Source organism: Echeneis naucrates, chromosome 22 (assembly GCF_900963305.1).
Source record: "Echeneis naucrates chromosome 22, fEcheNa1.1, whole genome shotgun sequence".
Taxonomy (NCBI): domain Eukaryota; kingdom Metazoa; phylum Chordata; class Actinopteri; order Carangiformes; family Echeneidae; genus Echeneis; species Echeneis naucrates.
The window spans coordinates 10,381,265-10,405,408 of NC_042532.1; the positions used below are offsets into that span (position 1 = coordinate 10,381,265).

Genomic DNA, 24,144 nt, shown 5'->3' on the forward strand with positions numbered 1-24,144 from the left:
CGCTTTAATAAAAGCCCTGCAGTGAAGTGGAGCGCCACTTCTGTCGCCACCTCGTCGTTTCCCATCGCTAATTGTTGAAATATATGGCTGAAACACATATCGGCTCTGAAAACGGAGCCAACATTTCCCCCCCCCCTCCGCTGCCTCTGGAAACGCGGCGGAGGTGACATCACGTGCCTCCGGCGCTGACAAGTCAGCCAGGCTGCGAGCGTCGCTCCTCTGCGGACAGACATGACAGCTGGAGCGCCGCAGCCATTAGCTAAACATTAGCCCGTCACAGTCTCAGGACGGCCTGTGCGCGGTTGATGCTGTGTGATTAATCTAATCCTGTGAGAATTTGAATTTGCAGCTGTGTGCCGCATCTCGCCGATCGTAGGCTGAATCCCACAAAAACAAACAAACAAACAAACAAAAAGAAAGGAAAACAGTCATCCTCTATGTATTTTGCAAATTCATGATGGTGTCGCTGCTGGACTTCGGTGAAAAATGGACCATGATATTCACCGCACTCGCACAGTAAGTAAGTGATGGTTTCGCTTGCTTTGCTTGCTGTCTGAACTAAAAATGACACGACTTTGATGAGCTGATGCTGCACTGTTCTCGCTGCTAGACGCCATTGTTATATTTATGCAGTCACTCCATAATTTATTTTGCAGTAATACGCAATAGGCTACACATGCACAGAGGAAAATGGGCTGCATCAGGGCTTATGTGCAGAAAATGAGACGAAGGATAAAGCTGGGCCGTCTCAGAGAGCTGGGCCGACAGTATCCAGTCTTCTGTTTTCTTCTGCTGGTCCTGCTGCTGTCAACTGTGCTTTTAAACAGGTGACTACAGAGTACTTTAATTACTTAATATATGACACCCCCAGCGATATTCCCTAATAGTGCTGTGATGTTTATGCTCAGTTTAATGTCTTCTGTTTTTACAGATACATTCACATTATAATGGTGTTTTGGTCCTTCCTGGCTGGAGTTGTCACTTTTTACTGCTCTTTGGGACCTGAGTCCTTGCTCCCAAACATCTTTGTGTCCATCAAACCGAAGATCAAGGTGCCCTCAGATGCTGACAAAATAGACTCTGTGCCTTGATTCTAACAATTTGGTCCCTTTTGGATTGTATAGAATGGTTTTAACTTGGAAATGATTTTTATTTTTCATGAATTGATTTGAGCATGTTCAGCCATATGGAAGTATTATACAGATAATTGGCATCTCTCCACTTTGTCAAAAAAATGCACACAGACAATTCACTGCAGTTGTTACCGAATATAGGAGTTGATATTTAGTCTATATGGCACAAATTCCCAATGATTGAAGAACTTTTGCAGCTGAAGTGAATCATAATCACCGTACAATTACAATCACCGTAATTGCTGTTAATCTCATGCAGACTTACCAGCAGGAGCTGTTTCCACTGGGGCACAGCTGTGCTGTTTGTGGAAAAATCAAATGCAAAAGGCATAGGTGAGTGAACTGTCTCCTTATCATTTAAAAGATAATCTCAAACACTCACAGAAATCTGGATATTCTTGTGACAAAATATCATATCATGCTACTTCATCAGCTGGTTTGCTCATGTAAGGAGGGAGAAAAACAAAATTAAACTGATAGGAGAGTAATTTAAGGGACATGGAGCTTTTAGGCCGTAAAATTTAGCTTGAATCATTTTGCATTTGATTTGTTAACAGTTTGCTAATATTGCACTGGTTTTTATCCAGTTTTGGAAGATGTTACTTCTCCCTCTAGTGGTTAGAGAATATTTTTTAGACTTTTTTTCAATATCTGATACTGGATGTACGTTTTGTCAATATATTGATAGACCAACTCTATTACTTGAAAACTATCAGCCATGGCTTGACCTGAAAATTCCTTCAAAAGTTGATGCTTCTCTTTCAGAGGTAATACTTGAATCAATATATTTATTTTAAAAAGGAATATTGAATTAAGCCACCAATTTATATCTCATTCAACTATTGTTTTTTTTTTCTCTAAGATTCTGGAACTTGTTCTGGAAAACTTTGTGTATCCTTGGTATAGGTACGATATTTTTCAGTATTTTCTCTTCTGCCATAATGTAAGTTGAAGAAGTACAATGAATTATGTGGAGTAATCGGAGTGACTTTAAGTGTTTGTTTTCTAGAGACATCACAGATGATGAGGCATTTGTTGACGAGCTGAGAGTGACTTTACGTTTCTTTGCAGCTGTGTTAGTCCGCCGAACTCAGAAGGTAACACATCGGTCTCTTTGAAGTTAAAATCTTGAGATATTGATTAACTGCAATATTTAAAAAAACATTTCTCCCCTCAGGTGGATGTGGCTTCGCTCATTACGCAAAAGCTTCTTAAAGTTTCCTTGAAACACATTGAAATAATAAGCAAAGCCAGGCAGAAAGGTAGTGGTGACATGTATTACCCGCTGGCTTGTGTTATTTGCATTTTCCCTAAAAATGGCTGACTCTTTTTGCTGTCCTCTATAGTAAAGAACACAGAGTATCTTCAACAAGCTGCCCTGGAAGAGTATGGTCCTGACCTTCATGTAGCCCTTCGAAGCCGCAGAGATGAGCTTCTTTACCTCAGGAAGCTGACAGAGATGCTCTTCCCCTACATTCTGCCACCCAAGGCCACAGACTGCAGGTAACTCATAACTGTGACATTAAAGACTATGCAGCGCCACCATATATTTGGCAAAACACCTCACAAACCATCACAGCGTCAGTGTACTTAAATGTTCCCCAAAGATGAAATCTGGCAGTATGGACACTACAAAAGTAGTTCAGGATTATTCTTTACTCTTTCGCTTTCTTGTTTCCTGCTACCTTTTCTCGTCACTCCTCTCAGATCTCTTACTCTGCTAATAAGAGAAGTCTTGGCTGGTTCTGTCTTCCTTCCTTCAATGGACTACTTGGCTGATCCTGTGAGTGTAGACACCACTTAAGGCTCAGTTTGATTTGTGTTTGCCAACTTGCCAGTTGGCGAGCATGCCAACTGATCTTATTTATCATGAGCATGCAAATGGTAGACAAAAATGTGTCTGAGTAGCTAAAGTGCTTCCAATGTTATGCAGGATTTTTGAAAATTTACTGTGTCGTTTTTTTTATCCTTTATTTTTAGGACACTGTGAATCATTTAATCTTGATATTCATTGATAACTCCCCTGTAAGTATGTGTTCAACATACTGCAGAGTGTATACCATTTTTATAGGTGAATTAGATAAACACGTCCTTCCTATCCTTTTATCCCCCAAGCCTGAAGAGGCTGCAGAGCCGACTTCAACAATGGTTCCTTTCCTGCAGAAGTACTCTGATACTCGCAACAAAAAGTCCACAGTGAGTATCATAATGAAGTAAGTTATAAACAATTTTAACTGCGTGTAAGCTCTTAAACTGAAACATCATGAACAAGCCACTGCATCTTGTGTATGCAGCACTGTAATCACAGCATGCAGTCTCACTGTGTTTGTTTTAAGCCCATAAATCACAGAGACGCGTCACATAAGAAGCTGAAGAAACTCTTGTCTGTGATCTCTCTGCCTCACCAGGTCTTGAAGCTAGAGTTGAAAGAAATTAGAGAACAGCAAGACCTTCTATTTCGTTTCATGAACTTTTTAAAGCAAGAGGGGGCTGTTCATGTGCTGCAGTTCTGCCTCGCAGTTGGTAAGTGTGTCACAAAATGTTTTTAAAAGAGTTCATTTCCCTGCATGGAGTACCCTGTGTCTTACCTAAAATCACCTGAAATCTATGTATTAAACTATAGATTTTGAATTCTAAATGCTTCATCATGCATTTTATTTAAAACAGAGACATTTACTCAACACACATCTCTTTTGTAGCGCTTCTCATACCTCTAAGTTATGAAACCAGTCTGGATTTATTAGCTAAATTATACTGGATGCATAGGTTGAAGTTTGATATGCCCAACTTTCTTAAATCCTCAGAGGAATTCAACGATAGGATACTTTGCCCAGAGCTGTCAGACTCAGAGAAGATGATGCTTCATGAGGAGGTGAAGAAGATCTATGAGACCTACTGTTTGGATGAGAGCATTGACAAGATCCGCTTTGACCCCTTTATTGTGGAAGAAATCCGCAACAGTGTGTGATTAGATCTGAATTTTTACATTTAATCATTACCTACATATTCTATGCACTGTTATTAACATGAAGAGTGCTTGTTTTTAATTTGTTGTTTTTTGATTATATTTCCCAGTTGCAGAGGGTCCATATGCAGAGGTGGTGAAACTGCAGACCATGAGGTGTTTGTTTGAAGCGTATGAGCACGTACTGTCCCTCTTGGAGAATGTTTTCACCCCTATGTTCTGTCACAGTGATGAGGTTAGCATCTTTTCAAAGAAATATATCACTCAACTCACTGTTACCTAGTCTGTCAATATCTGTCTGAGGCTCAGAATCTATTGACCACATCATTTACATCTACATCTTATATCTCAACGCAGCCATCACAAATTTTTTTTTTCTTTTTTTAAATAATATTCTGCAGCATTTGAATTTAGTCTTTGTCAGACAGAACAAGGCTATATCTTTCAAATACTGAAATTAAAGCAGATTTGGAATTCTCTCTTGCGATCTCCCGATCTCCCAGCCACCAACCGCCATTGCCTGTGTCATCAATACCAGACACAGAACTGACCAATGAGCCGGCACTGGCATTGTGCCAAGCCGAATTTCACCCCTCAGAGGCTGTTTCATTGAATACAGCTGGGTGGAGCAGTGCTCGGCTATTGTCCACCGCAGGCCACTGCCCTGTATGAATAGTGTGTCTGGAAAATAATATAATAAATAAATAAATAATATTACATTATTTGACTTTTTAGTTTCCACCTTTTTTCCTGCTTGAAAATAAACATTGCTGTCATGATTATTATTAAGAAGTGAGGAAGCTGAACGTGACTCTACTTATTAACATATGTATCTTATATACAGTTTTTAAGCAGAATTTGCAAATGCAGTGTTTAACTGACCTGTATGCTGTTTTTCTCTTCCCATGTCACTCTCTAGTACTTTCGCCAGCTGCTGCGAGGGGCCGAGTCCCCTGCTAGGAATTCTAAGATGAGCAGGTAAGACTGTTTATATTTACCAGTATATTGATGCATAGGTGACTTGAAATAATTTAGTTTGTCACTTAGGGCAAAATAAAACACAAACCTCTTCAACAGTAGTTTATTCTTTTCTCTCAGAATTTTATTTATGTATGTTGATATATACATACATGTCTGTGTTCTCACCTGTGCATTGCAATGGCCACTGCAGTGTGATAAAAGAATATAGCATAAGGCAGCTGAGTCATTGTCAAAGAGCAATAAAAATAAGATGTATTTATCTATTTTTTTTTTCATAGTGTGTTGAAACTTAAACATAAATTTTGTTGAGCCCAGCGATCATATGTCATGATTCACAAGGTGTGGTGTGTATGTGGCCGCGGGGCCCTACCACTAACTCCTTGTGCATATTGTTCCAGAAATAGCCTCAGTTTGGATGACATTCGGTGAGTATATGGCATCAGTGTGCTGATCAGAACAGTGGCTGGCTGAACAGTGCTGCTGCACGCAAGATACAAAAGATACTTCATTCTTGCCTAAATGGACTACAGAGGAAGATGTGGTGCCTTTTTAACAAATTCACTGTTCCCTGGGCCCACTGAAATCAGGGAATCAGTTCAGTAATAATATACAATTTATAAATATATTTATATCTTATCTCGCCCTGAAATGTGTGTTTTATTTGGTGCTTGTGCTGTACATGCAAATGAGAGAGGATTTAGAAAAGTGACTTTAATCAGCCAATCATGATAATTGTGGCATTAGTCATTATTAATCACATGTTAATCTATTTAATCAAAACTCATGCTGCTGAATGCATGAACTATTAATGCTTACTTTTAGGAGATCTAAGATTTAGTTTTTGTGATCGTCTTTGCAAATATAGTTAGTAAAATTTTAAATTAAAAGGAGAACTTATGGAAGTTGACTTTTTTTTTTTTTTTTTTTTTTTATATTTCCTTATTTTTGAATGAAAGCTATCTTATTATGAGGGCTGTTTTCAAAGCAGCATTAACCATGCTACTGAAAGGAGACAGACAACATAGTGGATAATGTCCATCACTGGCACTACATCTGTAAATACCGACGAAATAGTAGCCTAATCTCCCTCCACACCTGCAGTAACCTGCCCCTTCCACTTTGCCTGTCCGTCCACCTAATACTTCATCAATGTATTGCCACCACCGTGCTGTGTCTGTGATTGTATGTCCACTCTTGATTCTTGTAACCACCATACTGCCTGCTCTGGTATGATCCATGGTCCTTTAACTCCTCTTGCCTGAGGGGACATGACCCTGTTCTGCTTATAGTTCCTGGGACTGGAGCCCTGAGTCCCCATCCTCACTGTTCACCGCCTCTGGCAGCTCTTCACCTGCATCTTTTAACTCCCTCCATGCCCAGTCCACGTTCACAACCTTCCCATATGGCTCACTATCCCACCGCCACTCATCACCAAAGTAAGTCAGGATCCATTGCTGTGTCAGAGGTCACTCAGTGTGATGTCATGCTGTCCACGTTCCCCCATGTGACCCCAGTCTCAGCCGGAGGAATGCATGATGAGACAGCTGCATGGGATCCAGTTATGTTTTTTTTTGTTTTTTTTGTCATGTGTCCCTCCAACTCAGTTATATTCTTTAGATAAAAGACTCCCTGAGGTTTTTGACAATGCAGTGTTCAGCTTATGCAGTCGGCATGTCACCATGGTGATTACAATTTTACGTAGTCGAATGGTCACTCCCAAAAATCACCTGTAATGTTGTGTGTATTTTCTGGTTGACTGGTAACTTTCATTTCCCTTATGATTTGTGATTCCCATCAAAGTAGACATCTGTTCATGAAACCACTGTTCACTGGTGTGTGCTGTGTTTGCTTTTGGCACGGCAGCGCTTTTAACATCAACCAAGACATTATATTATTATATGTTGCTCTGAAGTGACATATTGGCTTTGGGTTTGGCTACCATTGCATCTTCCCATATACAATCATCATTCTGATGCAACATGCTGCTACTTCCTCCCTCTTCTCAATTCTATATTTCCTTCCATATCACCTCTTTCATGCTGCATGGGCTTTGCTGAAGCCATGCGCACCACTTTGGATGCGCATTGAATAATAACCTTTGTCTGGTCTGCAGGAACACGTCAAAGAGGGGAGAGTCCTTTGGGATCAGCCGCATTGGCAGTAAGATTAAAGGGGTGTTCAAGAGCACAACAATGGAGGGAGCCATGCTGCCATCCTACGGGCTGGTAGAGGGAGAGGATGACATGGTAAGGCTAATGTAAAAATAAGCCTAGGACAAATTTTAGCATATGCCAATTGTTTATTATTGTTCAGGATAATAGTTGTGTGTGACTTTAGAGTTTCGATTTAAACACATTGCTCATTTCGGATATGTGCATAGTTCTTTGATTTATCTTGTATGTAGAAGTCAAGCAATTCTTAAAAATGACAAATAGTAATTCAAGGGAAAAAATCTAAGAATTCATTTTTAAACCAATCAAGGTACTGCAGAAAGTACAAGTGAAAAAGGCACTTTTTTTTTTTTTTTTTACAATATCACAACAGTTGACCACTCGATGGCGTTGGTGAGTAAAGAAAAGAAAGCCACCAAGTTTAAGCAGTCTGTCTGAGGTGAATAGTGTATCTTTTTTATAGCATGACAGATTTTAGTCTTGGTTCCGAAGATATTCAATCTGTTGTGCTGAAGAAATAATCAAACTTTGATTTTCCTAGTTAGTCCTTACCCTTTTTTGCCTCTACAGCATGATTTTGATAAGATCCCCCAAAATAGGATTTTGAGGTTTTTAAGGAGCAAGTGACTTATACTGTTTCTGTACACAGTACCCTACTCGGGATTATTTTTCAAATTTTCAAACTGCAAAATAAACCATGTACTTTATATAATAATTGACTTCCATATGCATGATTGAGTGAAACAGGACCTGTTGGCTGAATGCACATGCCAACCTTTCTAAAATGGCCCATCCTGTACATAGTGTTAAAGGACTTCCTGTGTTTATTTTTCAGTTTCCCTTATGTGCAGCTCAATAAAAAGGCTTTCCTTCCTATTAAAAAGTCACTGTTACTTTACATGGTAAATTTGAAAGATGTTTACTGTCTGTTAAATAAGATACAGAAGAAAGACTAACAGGTTTAGGCAGGTGAACATAATTGTATTAATTATTCAGGATAAAATAAATACATCTTGAACTCAAAGAGTAAGAACAAGAAATTTTACAATTAAAGCTCTGTATTTAAATCAGGTATGGCTACTTTCTTTGTCCTGTGTTTACCTTTAATGTTCATCTTTTGCATGTCAGCAATTGCAGTTTTGACCTGTTTTGTCAGAGAAGACCTCTTCTTGAGGTCAAGCTTTTGTCGCTTCCTTCCATTCAAGGTGGAGGAAGCTATGATGGTGCTCGAGGACGATTCCCCCATGGAGGTAGCATCTACCCCCAGCACACCTAGAAATCTCTCAGCCTGGAACATTACGATCCCTTACATTGATTTCTATGATGATGATGTGAAGAGGGAAAGGATTCCTGTATTCTGTATTGATGTGGAGCGTAATGATAGGAAGGCAGGTGAGGCTGAAAGGACCACTTCTTCTGTCTCAGTTAATCTAATCAGAGTGAGACCACTCTGCTTTGCTGCTTTGGTATCAATTTAACATCCTTTACTGCAGGATAACATTAAGCACTCACAGTCATTCACAGAAAAAAATCAACTCAATTATATGTGGTATTACAGTTATTTATAGAAATGTTTAAATCCATTTGAAGCTACAATCAGATTTTTTGCAATGTCAATAATATTCAGTAAATCATCAGAAGTTATCAAAAAAGGGTCTATATTGAATGTTCAATATTACATTTATTATCATATATTAACATATCATAAAGTCAGCCACCAAATTTCACAAAAATCTGTGAATCTCTAGAAAAAGCTTAGCCAGAAAGCAGCATCTGATAAATTTCATATCCACTGCTTTCAGTTGTCTGTTGTGAAATGAATGAATTGGTTGTTGGGAGTATTACATTGATGTGGCAGGAGGTGTCAGCATGCATTTCGTCTGCAGTGATTGTAGCTGAGATTAAAGTAATTTGGTGGTTTACACTGAACTGTCTCTGTTTTGTTTACTTGTAGTGGGACATGAGACTGAGCACTGGTCTGTATACAGAAGATATCTGGAGTTTTATGTGCTAGAATCAAAGCTCACTGAGTTTCATGGTAAGTTTTCTTCATGTAGTTGCTCCAGTTTGTGTTAGTTTTTTATTTTTTATTTTTTTGTTTGTTTTTGTTTTTTTAATTTGGAGGCCTGAGTAAATTTGTTGAGGTGACCTCAAGGGATCCAGAGAATTTGCAGAACATTGCTCCCAATTGTGTCAGATGACTGTTTTACACAGTAATGATGCTCAAATTGAGTTCATGTTATTCAGTTTTTATTAAGCATTTTTTATTCGTGTTTTTTTTGTGTTGGTTTTCTATGAAATTCTCTCTGTGAAACCCCCAATAGGCTCATTTCCAGATGCACAGTTGCCTTCAAAAAGAATCATCGGTCCAAAGAACTATGAGTTCCTAACATCAAAACGTGAAGAGTTCCAGGAGTACCTCCAGGTAGATGTTTGACAAGACTCTATGTTTCTGAAGACAGATCAATACACACTGATAGATACGAATTTTTAAGAAATTTCTTCATAGATTCTTGGATCAAAAGTTCCTTTTATTATGTAACCTTCCACTCAACAAACACTGTTCAAAGTAAATATTATGAAAACTTAAACTTTGCTAGATTATAATCATTTAGCAGCACAATAGCCATAATACAATGTCAATACTTAGAAAATGGATTTACGGGCCATTTAAATGTTAGATTTGATTGCTTAGGTTTTTGAGCCTGAATGGGTGTATTCAGCACATCTGTGCTGGCTTAGTTTTTCTGTGGTTGAGGTTCCTACTTAGGTTGAACAAGCAGGTTTGAAGTAACCAGACATCAAGATTAACTTGAAAGGATTTCAGGTTTCGAGCATTTGCTTTTGTGCTCTGACAGCGACACTCTTCGTCCCTTCTCATTTTCACATCCTTTCAAATAAAATCCATTTGAAACAATGAAGAACAGTTGTGAAAAAAACACGTTGGCAAGATGGATGGAGGAAGTTAGATCACTGCTCTGGACAGATAAGATATGATCAGTCTGTCTGTTTTATTTGGATGCCATGAACGTAGCTGCAGATTTTCAAAACACAGAAAAGGGCAGACAGAGTTCAGACTCGGAAGTTGTGAACAGGCGGTTGTGTGCTCCATCAGACTCAGTGTCACCAGTGTTTTATCAGTGCATTCAAAGTTAATCAGATTTGGAACCTTGCTGCTCAAATGCAATTATGAGATTTAAAGAACTACTGTGAAGGCTTAAATTTTTTTTTTTTTTCATAATACTCTAGTAATAATCAGTAGTCAGAAAATTTTGTTGTATGCTATAAAATGTGCAAAATCAAAGAAGATTCTGTTTCATTACAAAATGAGTAAGATATCTGTGATTGATTTTTATTAAAAAAAATTTTTTGGAACCTGAATAATATAATAATAATACTGGATGTGCTTTAACTCAGCTTTGCTTAGTGTCAAACATTTAAAAGCCATCTATGTGTTCCTCTCTACGGTTTTACACTTAGAACATTGTGTATTACATATGTTTTCTTAACAGAAACTTCTCCAACATCCAGAGCTGAGCAACAGCCAACTCCTGGCTGACTTCCTGTCTCCTCACAGCATGGAGTCCCAGTTCCTGGACAAAATGCTGCCTGACGTGAACCTGGGTACATTACAACATATATTCTTGCTGATTGGGACCTAAGGGGATGGATTTATGTTTGTACAGCAGACCATGTGAAAAAGTTTGATCAGTTTGACCTTGTGTTGCTGTGACAGCATAAACTTGTCAATAAACTCTGTTTCACAGGGAAAATCATTAAGTCAGTTCCCAGCAAACTGATAAAAGAGGTAAGAAATGCATCCTGTGTGCGTGTATACATAAGTTTGAATTTGTATGTATGTGTGAGTATAACAGTTTTCTCTAACATTAGAAATGATTAGCATCACATCACTGTAAATTTAAGTGGTGTCATTTGTATTTCTCTAATTCTTGATTTGGTGTTTAACATTGCACATGACAAATACTTCTTTAAGAGAATTAACTTATCATAATTTATACAGATTCAACAGTGATTTTTCTTTTTTTCTTTTTTTTTGGTCAGAAAGGACAGCATCTGGAGCCTTTTATCCAGTCATTCTTCAACTCCTGTGAATCTCCCAAACCCAAACCCAGTCGCCCTGAGCTCACTATCCTCAGCCCTACCTCAGAAAACGATAAAAAGGTTGGGAATCTAAGTACTTCAATGTTTCAAAAAAGCAGTGTTTCCTGATTTAAGTTGCCACGGATCATTTTTGGGTATAAAACACGATATAGTGTAATGTTCTCCAGTTTTCTAAGTTTTGGTTTTCATATTCTAAGACATAGGTATCATACAAATCATAATCAATCATAAAAACTAATATCAATCCCTCTCTTCTAGCTCTTTAATGACCTTTTCAAAAACAATGCCAACCGATCAGAAATGACAGAGAAGAGACACAATCAGAACTACTTCATGGAGATGATCACTGTTGAAGGCGTGTATGATTACTTAATGTATGTCGGTAAGTGGAGTCTGCCCACTACACCCTATTCAAAGATTACTACTGATTATTGTATTCTATTATTTATAATCGAGTATTATAAAACATTTTTTAGTTAGGGCTGGAATATAATTTGATATAAATATATATCAAGTGTATCAATAATGATGATATGATTTTAAAACACATTTCACATATTTCGATATGCATTATTTACAGCTTCTGTAAGGGAGGTTAATTACAGGGCGCTGCTGTAAGTTATTAATTAGCTGCTAAATGTGAAACTCTGACCACAATACAAATGTGACCAAACGAGCTCCCACAGCTTATAATAAACCAGGAAGAGTTGATAAGGGAGGAAAGACTAACTGGGTGGGGTAGAAGAGGTTTGCTGTCAAAGGTCAGATAAACTTCAGGTTTCAATCTGCTGCTAAATGTACAGGAAAGGAGCCGACTAGCAGCATGAACAAATCCAATTTGTCCAGCATCTGAACCAGTACACCACCAGAAAAATCTGAGAGCCTGAAGATGAGTCTGTAGCAACTCTGAGCACTTTCATTTTCCTTATCATGGCTGAAGGAATTTTGGTACTAATCAGCCTATTTTATTGTTTATAGTTAATTTAAAGTTATTAATATTGACAAAGCAGATGCTTTTGTTTAATTGATGGTGAGCTCATGTTTCTTGTTTATATATGAAGGCTAAAAATACAAATACAGTAAATAGGATATGATAGAGAGGCAGAGATTGATTTACCAGGAGAATGTTTCCTGGACTTGGCAAACTCATTGCTAAGAAGTTTGTAGGTACAGACATCTTGCAGATATTCTCAGCAGTCTTTCTGTGACTTTTTTAATGTTCCTATTGATATCAGAATTATATTGCATTGCCTGAAATTAAGAAGATGTCGTCCAGCCCTGCATGTAATGTAGATTATTTTTAGTATAAGAACCATTTGTGTAAGGACATCTTAATCTAAATTATTTAGAGGAAAGATATTTGAAGATCAATTTGTGTTGGAATAATGCAGATGTGAGATTGCTGCTAAATATTGTTTCTCTTGCTTCTACGGCAATTTACCAGGTACCCATTGGGATAATTTGGCAGCCAAATTATCTGCAGAATTCTCCCATCCATAACAAACCAGGATATTTACAATAAGAACAATAAGAACAGTCTTGTTTTAAAAATCTGAGATTTGCTGTGATATGAATACAATTCCTTCATCCAATTCCATCCAAATAAACAATATAATAAAAAAACAACTGAAGTATATAAGTTTTATATTGAAATTGTGGTTTAAAAGTGGTTAAAATAAAATTTTTGCATAAGATTACAAAAGTAAAGGGATGTGGATAATTTCTGAAAGTATATAGGGCATATTTTCCCTTTTATTGTTTTGTTTTTATTTTCCTTCTGTACTCATAAATTTGTTTATCTATATTCATGAACTGGGGTGCTCCGTTCCCTAAGATTAAAGCATTTAACATGTGAAAAATGTTTTAGCTGGCATAGAAAACATTTTGAACAAACCATTACAAATGTTAATAAAATCCAAATGTAGATGAAAGTTGTGGTGGCATTATAATATGAAAACAAAAATTAGTTGAATGGTATTTAGACCTGTTAGTTATATCATATCCATGCTTAGTAGTATTACAGTAAAAATTTCATTTATCATTTCACATATCATTTATCAAAAAACTGAATGCTTCTCTTTCTCTGCATGGTTGTCAGGACGAGTTGTCTTCCACATCCCTGATTGGCTGCACCACCTACTGATGGGGGGCAGGATCCTGTTTAAGAACACTCTGGAGGCCTATTCAGATTACTACCTTCAGTGTAAACTGAACCAGGTAGTCCAGGAGCACCGGCTAGTCTCACTCATCACCTTGCTGAGAGGTACACAGCAGCTAAATCACATATTTATATGACTCTGAGAGTCGCATGCTGTCGCAACAATTCTCTGTGCTGCCTTTGTAAACATGAGAAAAAAGCTGTAAATTGGATTTACGTACCAGCTGGGAGTAATTAATGACATTTTGGGAGAGTGAGATGAGTTCATGTAAACAGGTTGAAACTTGCAGCTTTATGCTCTGTTATCACCTCCTGCTTTATCCCTGCACTTCATACAGTCTTCTTATATAAAGTACTGTATCTTGAATGGACTCATTAAATAAGGCGTGAAAAGTAGTCAGACTGATATCCCACAATGATGAATCATCGTACTGGTGTGGGGAGAATAGGATTTTAGGAGGAGTAGCTGCCCCCTCTGACATTTATCAATGGAGCTGCTGTAGAAATGGTCCACAACTTGAAGTACCATGGAGTCCACACTTCCATCATTATAGAGAGGCCCACCAACACCTCGACTTCATCAGGAAGCTGAGGAAGGCTGACCTTGATATCTCAGTGCTGGCAGCAGTGTGATGGAGAGTATGAGAATTGCTCTGCTGCTGACAGGAAGGCACTGCAGAGGGTGGTGAAAGCTGGCCAGAAGATCACCTGCGTATCAGTAGGTATAGGAGTAGTGAGGCCCACATCATGGGGGGTCTTACCCAGAAGAATACTAAGAACAGAACAATTAGGCTCAAATGCAGCTTTTACCCAGAGGCTGTCAGATTGGTGAACTCCATTTGACACTAAGTATACACTAATTATTACGGATTATTTAATAGAACAGAATTTTGTCAACTTATTGAACTTTGATTATTATTTGCTTTTCCAGACACAGTTTTCTGCGAGAGTACTCCACCGCGCTCAGCCCAAGACAAGCAGAGGAGGGCAAAGAAGACTTTTGAAGAGATGATGAGCTACATTCCAGGTATTCTCAGTTTTAAAGGTTCTTTCCACCGACAAGACAAATAGACAAATCTCATAACAAGCAGACAATTGCATCCCTTTGTTGGGAAATTCAAAAAACTATTTGTCTTTAGACTTTCTGGGTAAATGTATTGGAGAGGAGGCCAAATATGAAGGAGTACGCCTACTCTTCGATGGCTTGCAGCAGCCAGTTCTCAACAAACAGGTAACACTGCTGCACACAGATTGAGTTTACACTGAGTTGCTTTCTTAGATCGCTTGTACAAGTAAATCTTAGCCTAGTTTTAAATTTGGTTTGATGCTTTAAGGTTATTTAAAGGCCACTAGTCTGCTTTTCATTAAGGCTCGTGGCCTTAATTTCATTGTTTGTTTGTTTGGTTGTTTTTTTTTTTGTCTTCCACAGCTAACATATGTTCTACTAGACATTGCCATTCAAGAACTGTTCCCTGAGCTTAACAAGGTAAATGTATAGTCTTGGTTTCTAAATGAATAGAATGTGAATATGCATCTATAATCTTTTGGTATGAATATATCTGGACAGAAAATGTATTTATTAAATTTTGTCATAATCTGTAATCACAGTTTGGTAGAAAGTAACAAGTTAAACTTGACTGTATAAAAACCAACTGAAACTGAGTGTATATTTATATTGGACAAATGAAAGATCACTGGAAATAAAGAAATACATTTCAGAGATACTTTATCACAGTGTTATGTCCAGTTCCAGGACACAACAACAATATAAGCAATAATAAACCAATAAACATAAAAACTGCATTACACGAGTCCTTAAAAATGAACCTATAACCACACTGTTGAGGATTTTATGTTTTTTGAGTTTGATTGATCACAGTTTGCAAAATGGACAAATTTGATTGGTTTTATTTCTGTTACCTGTGGAGTTTGCATGTTCTCCCTTTGTGTGAGTTCCCTCCAGACATCCCAGCTTCCTCCTGTGACTGAGTTCACAGGAGGAACACTGGAGGAACTTGTGTTCTCATTAAGACACAAGTTCGAAATTGAAAGTGTTTGAATTTAATTTATTTTATTAACAAGATACATTTTTCACAAATCAATCCAAACATTGCACAATTAACATGTATATATGTGTATATATGTGCATTGTTATTTCGTTACATTTTCAAACCAAAAAAAGGAGGTTAATTATAGGGACCGTATAACTACAGTTCCGGAAATGACTTATTATCTAGACCCATAAGTGATAAATTATTCTTAATATGTGACACAACACTTGTTTTGATTTCTCTATATTTTTGTTTTCCCAGCAGGTACAGAAGGAGACCTCTGTGATGGCTCCATGGATGTAAAAGGAGCATGAGTGGACATGAGCAAACATGGCACACATACTCATCCTACACTACTGCAAAGACTTCTGTTGGTCAGGTTACCCTGAACAAACATGTAGCAAACATGTGCAGTATCTGGAAAGATGAAGTATTTATGAAAAAGAAGTATTTCCTTTGTTTTATAAATGATGTAAATAAATGATAAAACAGTGTTCCTTTTGTATCCTTCTGAGTAAAAATGTATTTGTTTGGGATCTGCGTGTGTGATAAAACTCTCTATTTAACACTGAGATTTTTTCACTTTTCATGAGTATTTTTAAGTTTTTTTTAAGTTTTTTTTTGCTTTTGGCTCACACGAAGCAGGGAGTGAGAGAGCAGAATGAAATGCAGCATAGGTCCGCAGATCAGGGTTGAACCTGGGATGCTGTGACACATGGAGTAAGCACTTAAAGTGTCATCAGGAATGAGTTTTTTTCTTATCAAGTACATAAATCGTAAATGAATATATAATATATCGCGTTCATCTTTCCTGTATACAAGATCTTAGTATACAGCATTATCTGCAATATGTTTAATTAGTCGTGGGATAAATCAGATACTGATCCTACCCTGAGGCTTAGCCCATATTTGATGTTTTATTTGTGTTGTCTCTTAGTTACCCATGACGACAGTATAAGATGGAAAGGCAGTGAAGCGAGTCCTGGAAGAGTTTCCAAGTAGCCACACTTGGCCTTCAGTTTATCAAAGCTTTCCAGACCATGAGAAGGCAATCAGACAGTCAGGGAGAGACATAAACTCAGTAGCAACAATCCAATGCCTTGGGATGTGAAAAAGGCTGAGTTCCTGAATGTGATCCGGCCTTCCACGGCAGGATACACGCGCTTCATATCTGAGATGTATTGGGATAACACAGCCATATCCATATCACCTGCAATAGGTGAAAAACAATATCTCAATTAGTCATTGTTTTGGTATTTTATGATATACAAAAAAAACACATAACTAATGTTTAAAAGTATTTGTTCTCATTGTTTATCGTGCCATAAGTTCTGAGAGTGTTAACGTTCCAAGCCAAACAGTACTAACAGTTAGTCGGCAGTGCCTGCTTTATTTTGACATTAATTACCTGATTTTTTTTTTTTTTGTCTGTTTGGCTAATAATTTTTCCTCTGGCATATGTCTAGTTTCCTCGCTTTTGTGATTGTCTGCCCCGCCCTGATGTGATTCAGCTGTTATCCCTGCTTCGATTGTGCCCTTTGTCCATGTCCATCCAGTCCGCTACGTCAATTTTTCACCTGCATTTGAATTTCTGCTTCTCTTTTTTTCCAGTTTAGCTCCTCTGTGTTGCCTTGTGAATGCACATGTGCAGCTTCCTCGTTGTTCTCCCTCATTTTCCTAATGTGGAAAATCCTGTATTTGTTCTTGTCTGGTTCGTGTTCCCATTTGCCAGTTTTGCCCAGTGACTATGGCTGCCTGTAAATTTTCCTCTTTTTTTGTGACTGTTTAATCACTACCTCAAAACTACAACAAAATGAGGGGAAACCAATAGAAAGAAATTACTACTAAATAGTTTTTACTTTTCTTTGGCAATGCCAACTGCTCCAGGAGGCTCTATTTGAGTTAAATGCTAATGTTAACATGCCTTCTTGTGCTCAGTAACAATGCCGGCATGCAAATGTTAAGCACATATAATATTTACCATATTCACCATCATTGTTTAGGGTGTTAGTGCGCTAATAATGGAAAGGTAGAAAAGTGCAATAGAGGCTGATGGGATTGTTGTTGGTTTTAGCATTAGACAAACAGAAATGTTGCTGTGATGATGGCACTATATATACAGTTATGTGTTGACTGCAGATGTAAAATCAATGTGGCAAGCCATCCAGAAATTGTAGAGATGTGTCAGTATTGAGCAGTGTGGTGAACCATCTGACTGACATATCATTGGTCTTACAAATAGCCTCATGCTGGAAATGGCAGTATCTGGAGTGTGATGTTTCAAACTCTTTCTCATATAAAAATATACTCATATTTTTGCTTTTCCCCACTTTTTTTTTTGCTTTTGGCATCAGTTCATTTCTATATATATTTAAATGAGTCATGTCATGTCTGATGGCACATTAGGGCAGAAATGTGAGCCAAAGAACCAACTTGTTGCAGTAAAACAGTATGAGCTCAGGGCTTGCTTTCGTCCCTTGTTCTCAGGCTAGCGCATGTAAGGAATTAATTCTTCCATATATCAGAGCCATGCTCCTCCCAGAGTTCCTAAGAAGCAATTAAAAGCCTGTGAACACACTGTTTCCATTCATTCATTCATTCATCTTATCCATTCCACTTATCCATTTCCAGATTGCGGGGGTGCTAGAGTCGATCCCAGCTCACCCTGGACAGGTCACGGGGCCGACACACAACCACTCACACTCACACTCAGACCTACGGACAATTTAGAGTCACCAGTTAACCCAAACATGATGTGTTTGGACGGTGGGAGGAAACCGGAGTACACGGAGGCACTGTTTCCATGTGTACATCACCCTGACTGACGATATCTAATCAATGAAGAGTGCTTTCCAGCCCAACAAGAAGAAATAGTACAGCCAAGCACTTTAAAGACATGACCAAGCTAAAGAAAACTTTATAAACATCTGATCTTTTTAATCCAAACACTGGTTAGTAAAAGGACTGAAACTGACTGAGTTTTCTTTCTGGCTGTTTTTATTCATGCAACTAAAGAAATTCACTGTATTTGAACCGTATACGAACTAACAAATAAATCATGATTTCATTCATGAAATGTGTATATCATACTATTCTCAGGTGCCCACCTGTATTATGCTTCAGCAGCTCCTCTTTAATCATGGTGAAGCTGTCACCTCCGGCCACAATGTATGAAGGCATGACCACTGTGTACGTCTTCTGCGGGTCTAACGGTTCGTACTTGGGCACACGGCACTTGGTGCAGAGCACAGACAAAGACACCACACGCTGGTTCACTGGCTTCGAGACGTCATACACTACGTGAATGCCTGGAAAATACAGACACAAACAAACAGAGGACGCATTATTTTGTACAGTCATTGTGCCATGATTGAACTGGAAAATCCACTTGAAGAGTACTTTAACATTTAAAGAAAATTTCTTGTTTGGTTTCTTTTGATTTAGGGATAATTCACTTCATACAAAACGTACCAGGATAAATTCATGATTAATATTATTCTACGAGACCCTGCAGCCCGAGGACAGACCTGACATCTGAAGAAATTCTCCAGACTTGCTTCCATATCTGTGAATAGAGTGTTCAAATGCCTTTTTCATTGTGGATCCTTTTATCTGGACGAGGTCAAAGGTTCCTCCGAATGGTAAAACAGTGAGGATCTCCTCTATCGTTATGGATCCTGTGGAAAGCAAAATACCTGTAAGTACCAAAAATGCAGCCTGTGCTAAATGGAAATGGCCTATGTTAAAGGAACACTACCATTTTTGTAGCGTTCGTCAATAGCTGTCCGAATGGCGCCACTATTCAGCATACATAAGCCCACGTGATTCCACTGCTGCTCATTTGAATACTTTAGGTTGTGATAAATCTGGCAACAAAAAGTAAAAAAAAAAAAAAAAAGGGCTAGGGAATTAAATTCTTCTCGGCATTAGTTTTCGTGTAGCTGTTGAGACTGAACTTTTAACTATGTAGTTGCTTAAACAGGGCTAAGTTTTTTTGTGTCACTTTCCTCAAAATGTCTGCAGTTCTTTCAATTCTGGAACTCCCCATTTAGTGAAAACAGTGAACAAGCACATGCAGGATGTGATGTGACAGTCAGGGTCCTGTGCTTAACAAAGCCCATTCATGAGTGATGAAAAGAAAATACCTTTTGGAACAAAGGGGTAAGGGAGTAACTGCTGCTTTCTCTCTCTACTGTAAATGAAAAAGTGCACGTTGTGATTACCATGGCATCACAGATTAGGTTTCCAAGATTACACTCCCGAAATCGACACTCTTCAAATGTGCCGTTGAGGTAGACTAAGGTTTGTCCGACGTACTGTGATGAGTAATGAGCTAAGTCTTTCTCCCAGTTTTCAATGTCAGCGAGCACGTCTGGGTCTGATATTGACAAAATAAAGACAGAGTCACACATTTATTGAACATAATCCTAAATATTCAGGTGGCTGCAGTCAAGCATGGCAAATCACTCAATCTGAGATCATATCAAGCCACTTTATCAAAGCAAAACTGTATTTAGTTCAGTGAAATGTTTCAACTTTTGAAAGACTGGGAGCTAACTGAAAAAGTGGGTTATGTCTAATCACTGAAGCACTGGCAGTTACTGCTTCCTACCTTGGCGTATGCTGTTGTCCATCAGGATGGGGTTTCCACTAGCTTTTATCACGTTCCCTGACACATCGAAAGTAATTTTCAGGTATCCGAGGTATTTCCCGAAGGCATAGGCCTGGACCACCGGCACCTTTCTCCCATCATCAGAACTCACCATGAAGGGATATGGACCTGCGGGGACTTCAGTGGATGGAGGCTTTCCTGCAACACAAATGATAAAAGGAAACAGTTAAAGGGTGCTGCTGGTTCTTTGTGCATCCAAGACACTAAAATAGACCTGGATTGGGATTAACATAATATAGAAGTACCATTATAGAGGAACGTGTTGGTGTGTCCTCCAACAACAACATCAACTCCTCTGACTCGCTTGGCGATGTCTCGGTCTACATGAAAACCAGAGTGGCCCAGGGCAATGATTTTATTATAACCCAGCGTTTGCAATTTATCCACCTGAATCTGAAGCGACTCCACCTCATCCTCAAAATTCAGGTGCTGGCCTGACACACATTGGGAGAAACAAAGAGATGGGAATGAATGATCTTGAACAAACCGAGCTTGAGCTCACCCTACCGCTGCGTACGACCATGTGTTTTTACCTGGTGCTGATAAGAAGGGGGTCTCTGCTGTGGTGTAGCCGACCACAGCCACGTTCTCTGAGCCCACACTGAGGACTTTGTAGGGCTGGAAGTATCCACTGAGGTTTGCAGCTAGAGTGTGGTCAGCTTTTATGTTGGCGCTCACCACCGAACAGTTCACTTTCTGGAGGAACGGATGAATGAGACCATCCACTCCATTGTCAAACTCGTGGTTTCCAAGTGCCTGTACACAACAAGTTCAGTAAATATTGAATTCTTTTAATAAAACAGCTACTGCTCTTAGGGAAACATCATCCATATTCAGGCGTGTGGCTGCAAATAAAATAACCCCATAAGTCAATAAAATAAGTATTTACCATAACGTCATAGCCAAGTTTGTTCATGAAGTGCGCCGCTTCAGCACCTTTGTAGTAGTTGAACCACACGGTTCCCTGAAACTGATCTCCGGCGTCCAGAAACAAAACGTTCTTCTCTTTTTTCCGGATCTCTGACACTTTGGTGAACCGGCGGGCGACCCCGCCGAAGCAGGGCTGTCCTGCCCGGCACTTCCCCGAGTCCTCGCCGGTCTCCTCGATCCGTGCGTGGTTGTCGTTGGTGTGGAGCAGAATCAGGTCAAATGTCAGCACCGTGCCGAGACACAGAGGCAGAAGGAGACAGAGCCGGCGCGTCCAGACGCTCATTGTGTCGCCGCTGTGCGTAAAGACGCGCCAGTGGCAGGGATTACGTGGAGTGTGGAAAAAGGCGGTGGCTCCTTATCTGAAGTGGGATGAGTTAAATAACCCAGAAATGATTGCTTGCTGGAAATTTTTTATCTGAAATGTTTTGAAAAATGAAAGCAGTAATGAAAATGACTATGGCAGCTTTCCATTACCAGGTTGTGAAAAATGCAAATGATACAAATGATTATCTGAATTTCTAATTGAATAATAACCAAAGACAGCTGACAAGGACCAGCTGACAAGGACCCACAATCAGACCACGCAGTTTCTGGCTCTGTTTATCTACTGATTGAACTCCCGTGAAGAGCCCTGGCCCCCTCCTCACTTTTCTCCTTACTGCTGTGAAGACATGCTGTAAGACAGCCATCACCATCTGCAAAAACTAAAGACGGATAAACCTCCTGAATCTCATCTTAAAAAGGAGACACCACATTTTAGCATTTATTGTACATATTGCTGCACTTTCCCACAAATAGTGGAGTGTTTTTTGATTTTCGTTATGCACTGAGAACTAGTTTTAGTCATAAAAAAGGGTGGAAATATCATTTTTTTTACTGATATGTTACCTTTCTGTACTTTAATACTTTCTCTAAATAACTTTAGTGAAGCAAACTAGATTTTAACGTGCGTTGTTTTCTCTTTTTTTGTACTCGGTCACTAACAAATATATTTTTTTAGTGAATACTTGGTCTCTCAGAATTTCAGTTCACTAACTAAAAAATATGTGCTGCCACACTAAATGCAATTGTTTTTTCTGAAGATATGTTGATATGAACAGCAATCTCTATTGTCCAGAACATTTAAGCGATTGTTTACACAGACTCTGGGTGTGTATGTCTTGTACTTAAAGCTTCTATTTATAAGCATTGATAAGGATCCCTAATGCAGTTTCCTGCTCTCCACAGCTTCATGAAAGCGTGAGCCTGCTGATATTCTTCACCCAGCAGCACCACTATGTGGACAGGAAAGAACTGCAGCACTTCCAGTAGTTGGTCAGTCTAATCAACACAACAGAAGCATTGTGTTTCCCAAATGTGGAATGAATGATTAACAATTTTGAACAAATGTCCTAAACATGATGTCAACTATATTTTTAGAAACAGAAAGTGGGAATAATGTTTGTAGACACTTTTTCTTGACATGTGTAAGATATTATGCACATAGAATATAAACAGTTATTTCATCATATCCTTGGAAAGGGTGAGAAATGTGAGAAAAACAAACTTGCTGTGACATTTTGTCCCATTTCTATTGTATATTCTATTGTCTGTGTGTATTCTGTTATTATTTTTAACCATTTCAGTCCTTTAAATATGATTGTTTGCACTTGCAAAGAGGTTTGATGACTTATGTAATGCTGTTCAGCTCTCTTTCTAAACCATGTGGCTTGCTTGACCCACCTGCACATCTACTTTATAAAAAAAAAAAACTATGTAGGATGTATTATGAAATATTTTATGTGTGCAAATAAATCGCTAGTTAAGTGCAGAATAACACAACCGTTTCTTTATCTTCACCACACTAATGTTCTGAAAAATTAGATTGAAAACTCAACATATCTTTATTGCTTTTTACTTTTTACTGTCACTGCTGCTCACAGAGAGCACGACACATTTGCAACCCCTCTATGACCTTGCAGTATAAGTAGCCCCAACATAATATTCATCACATGTTCCAAGATCACTGAGCCCCTTTTCCATACAATTTATGCAGCTGAGTAAAATACACACACAAAAAAAAAACTGGGCCTGGTCATATAAGTGTTACTTACCTTGAAGTGCAAAAGCTCTCAGTGCTCAGAGGCTCCGGTTTGACACAGTTAAACAGATGTTGTATTGTGAGATGCTGAAGCATAAACATCCTTGAGATATTGGTTTTCTCCAGCCTTTGAAGAAACACTGACTTTTGTTCAGTCCCTCTTTAAGTGCTCAAACCACTTTACACTACAGACCCTGGCTGCGATAAAGAAAACCTGTTTTGTCCAAAAAAAAAAAAAAAAAAAAAACTTGCATCAAAAGCTCTGATAGTGGCAAGTGTTTATCCAATAAATTGTCTGTATGAGTGCTCTCTTGTACGGCACAGCAGAAGCTGCAATCACTCCCCCATCACAGTCATGTGTTGCTCACAGTGATATTACATGCATCATGGTTTTATTTATCCCCAGGATTCAACTCAGCCCTGATTTTTAGACGCTGCGGACAAAGAGATAAATTTCAGCGATGCGTCATTGACTGTGTCTGTCTTGCTCAATAACCTCTCCTCTTCACACTCCACGAACCGTCACCCACAGCAGCACTGATCTGGGCTATTAGCACCAGTCTGGTCTCTGAGGTTGAGGCTGGAGGTCTGCTCTCACTGTCACTTTGTCTTTTTCAGCGCACAAAGCTCACACATAAAGTACTTAAACAAATCTACAAGCACAATGGCAGACAGTTTATACCACCAGGAGGCAATAAATCTATTCATCTCACACACCCACATAACCAAGTCTTATTCTTCTCCTCATATCTCTAAGCACCATGTCAATTACATTGTTTGCAATCCATACCGCTGGGTAATCTTCCTTTAATTGTTAAAATGAGGCCATCTGTGACACTGTAGTTGTCTGCTTTGAATGTTCAGAGAGAGAGAGAGAATTG

General features: G+C 38.7%; 2 protein-coding genes across 7 annotated transcripts; one reads left to right on the plus strand and one right to left on the minus strand.

Annotated features, from left to right (window-relative positions):
• The first annotated feature begins 219 nt into the window (after positions 1 to 219).
• LOC115035349 (sorting nexin-14) lies at positions 220 to 16,181 on the plus strand. 5 transcript variants are annotated; one of them, XM_029493097.1, is made up of 31 exons: positions 220 to 520; positions 657 to 827; positions 932 to 1,052; positions 1,393 to 1,466; positions 1,822 to 1,900; positions 1,996 to 2,039; positions 2,143 to 2,230; positions 2,311 to 2,395; positions 2,480 to 2,636; positions 2,841 to 2,916; positions 3,114 to 3,158; positions 3,249 to 3,329; positions 3,542 to 3,656; positions 3,938 to 4,093; positions 4,209 to 4,333; positions 5,018 to 5,076; positions 5,478 to 5,504; positions 6,369 to 6,515; positions 7,193 to 7,325; positions 8,456 to 8,642; positions 9,205 to 9,288; positions 9,575 to 9,675; positions 10,763 to 10,874; positions 11,018 to 11,058; positions 11,313 to 11,432; positions 11,631 to 11,754; positions 13,471 to 13,635; positions 14,462 to 14,557; positions 14,670 to 14,761; positions 14,960 to 15,016; positions 15,843 to 16,181. In XM_029493097.1, the coding sequence occupies exons 2-31, from the start codon at positions 691 to 693 to the stop codon at positions 15,882 to 15,884; spliced, it is 2,970 nt and encodes a 989-aa protein (XP_029348957.1). In that variant the 5' UTR covers positions 220 to 520; positions 657 to 690; the 3' UTR covers positions 15,885 to 16,181. The 5 variants fall into 5 exon arrangements, with proteins under 5 accessions (XP_029348957.1, XP_029348958.1, XP_029348959.1 ...); XM_029493098.1 differs by having other exon boundaries at positions 220 to 516; XM_029493099.1 differs by lacking the exon at positions 6,369 to 6,515 and having other exon boundaries at positions 15,843 to 16,180.
• Positions 15,138 to 21,688, minus strand: LOC115035351 (5'-nucleotidase-like). 2 transcript variants are annotated; one of them, XM_029493102.1, is made up of 9 exons: positions 21,143 to 21,683; positions 20,787 to 21,009; positions 20,499 to 20,687; positions 20,194 to 20,391; positions 19,805 to 19,959; positions 19,339 to 19,447; positions 19,109 to 19,258; positions 18,689 to 18,889; positions 15,150 to 16,791 (listed from the first exon to the last, which is right to left on the minus strand). In XM_029493102.1, exons 1-9 carry the CDS (start codon positions 21,464 to 21,466, stop codon positions 16,634 to 16,636), a joined length of 1,707 nt encoding a protein of 568 aa, XP_029348962.1. In that variant the 5' UTR covers positions 21,467 to 21,683; the 3' UTR covers positions 15,150 to 16,633. The 2 variants fall into 2 exon arrangements, with proteins under 2 accessions (XP_029348963.1, XP_029348962.1); XM_029493103.1 differs by lacking the exon at positions 19,109 to 19,258 and having other exon boundaries at positions 15,138 to 16,791; positions 21,143 to 21,688.
• Positions 21,689 to 24,144: the final 2,456 nt, after the last annotated feature.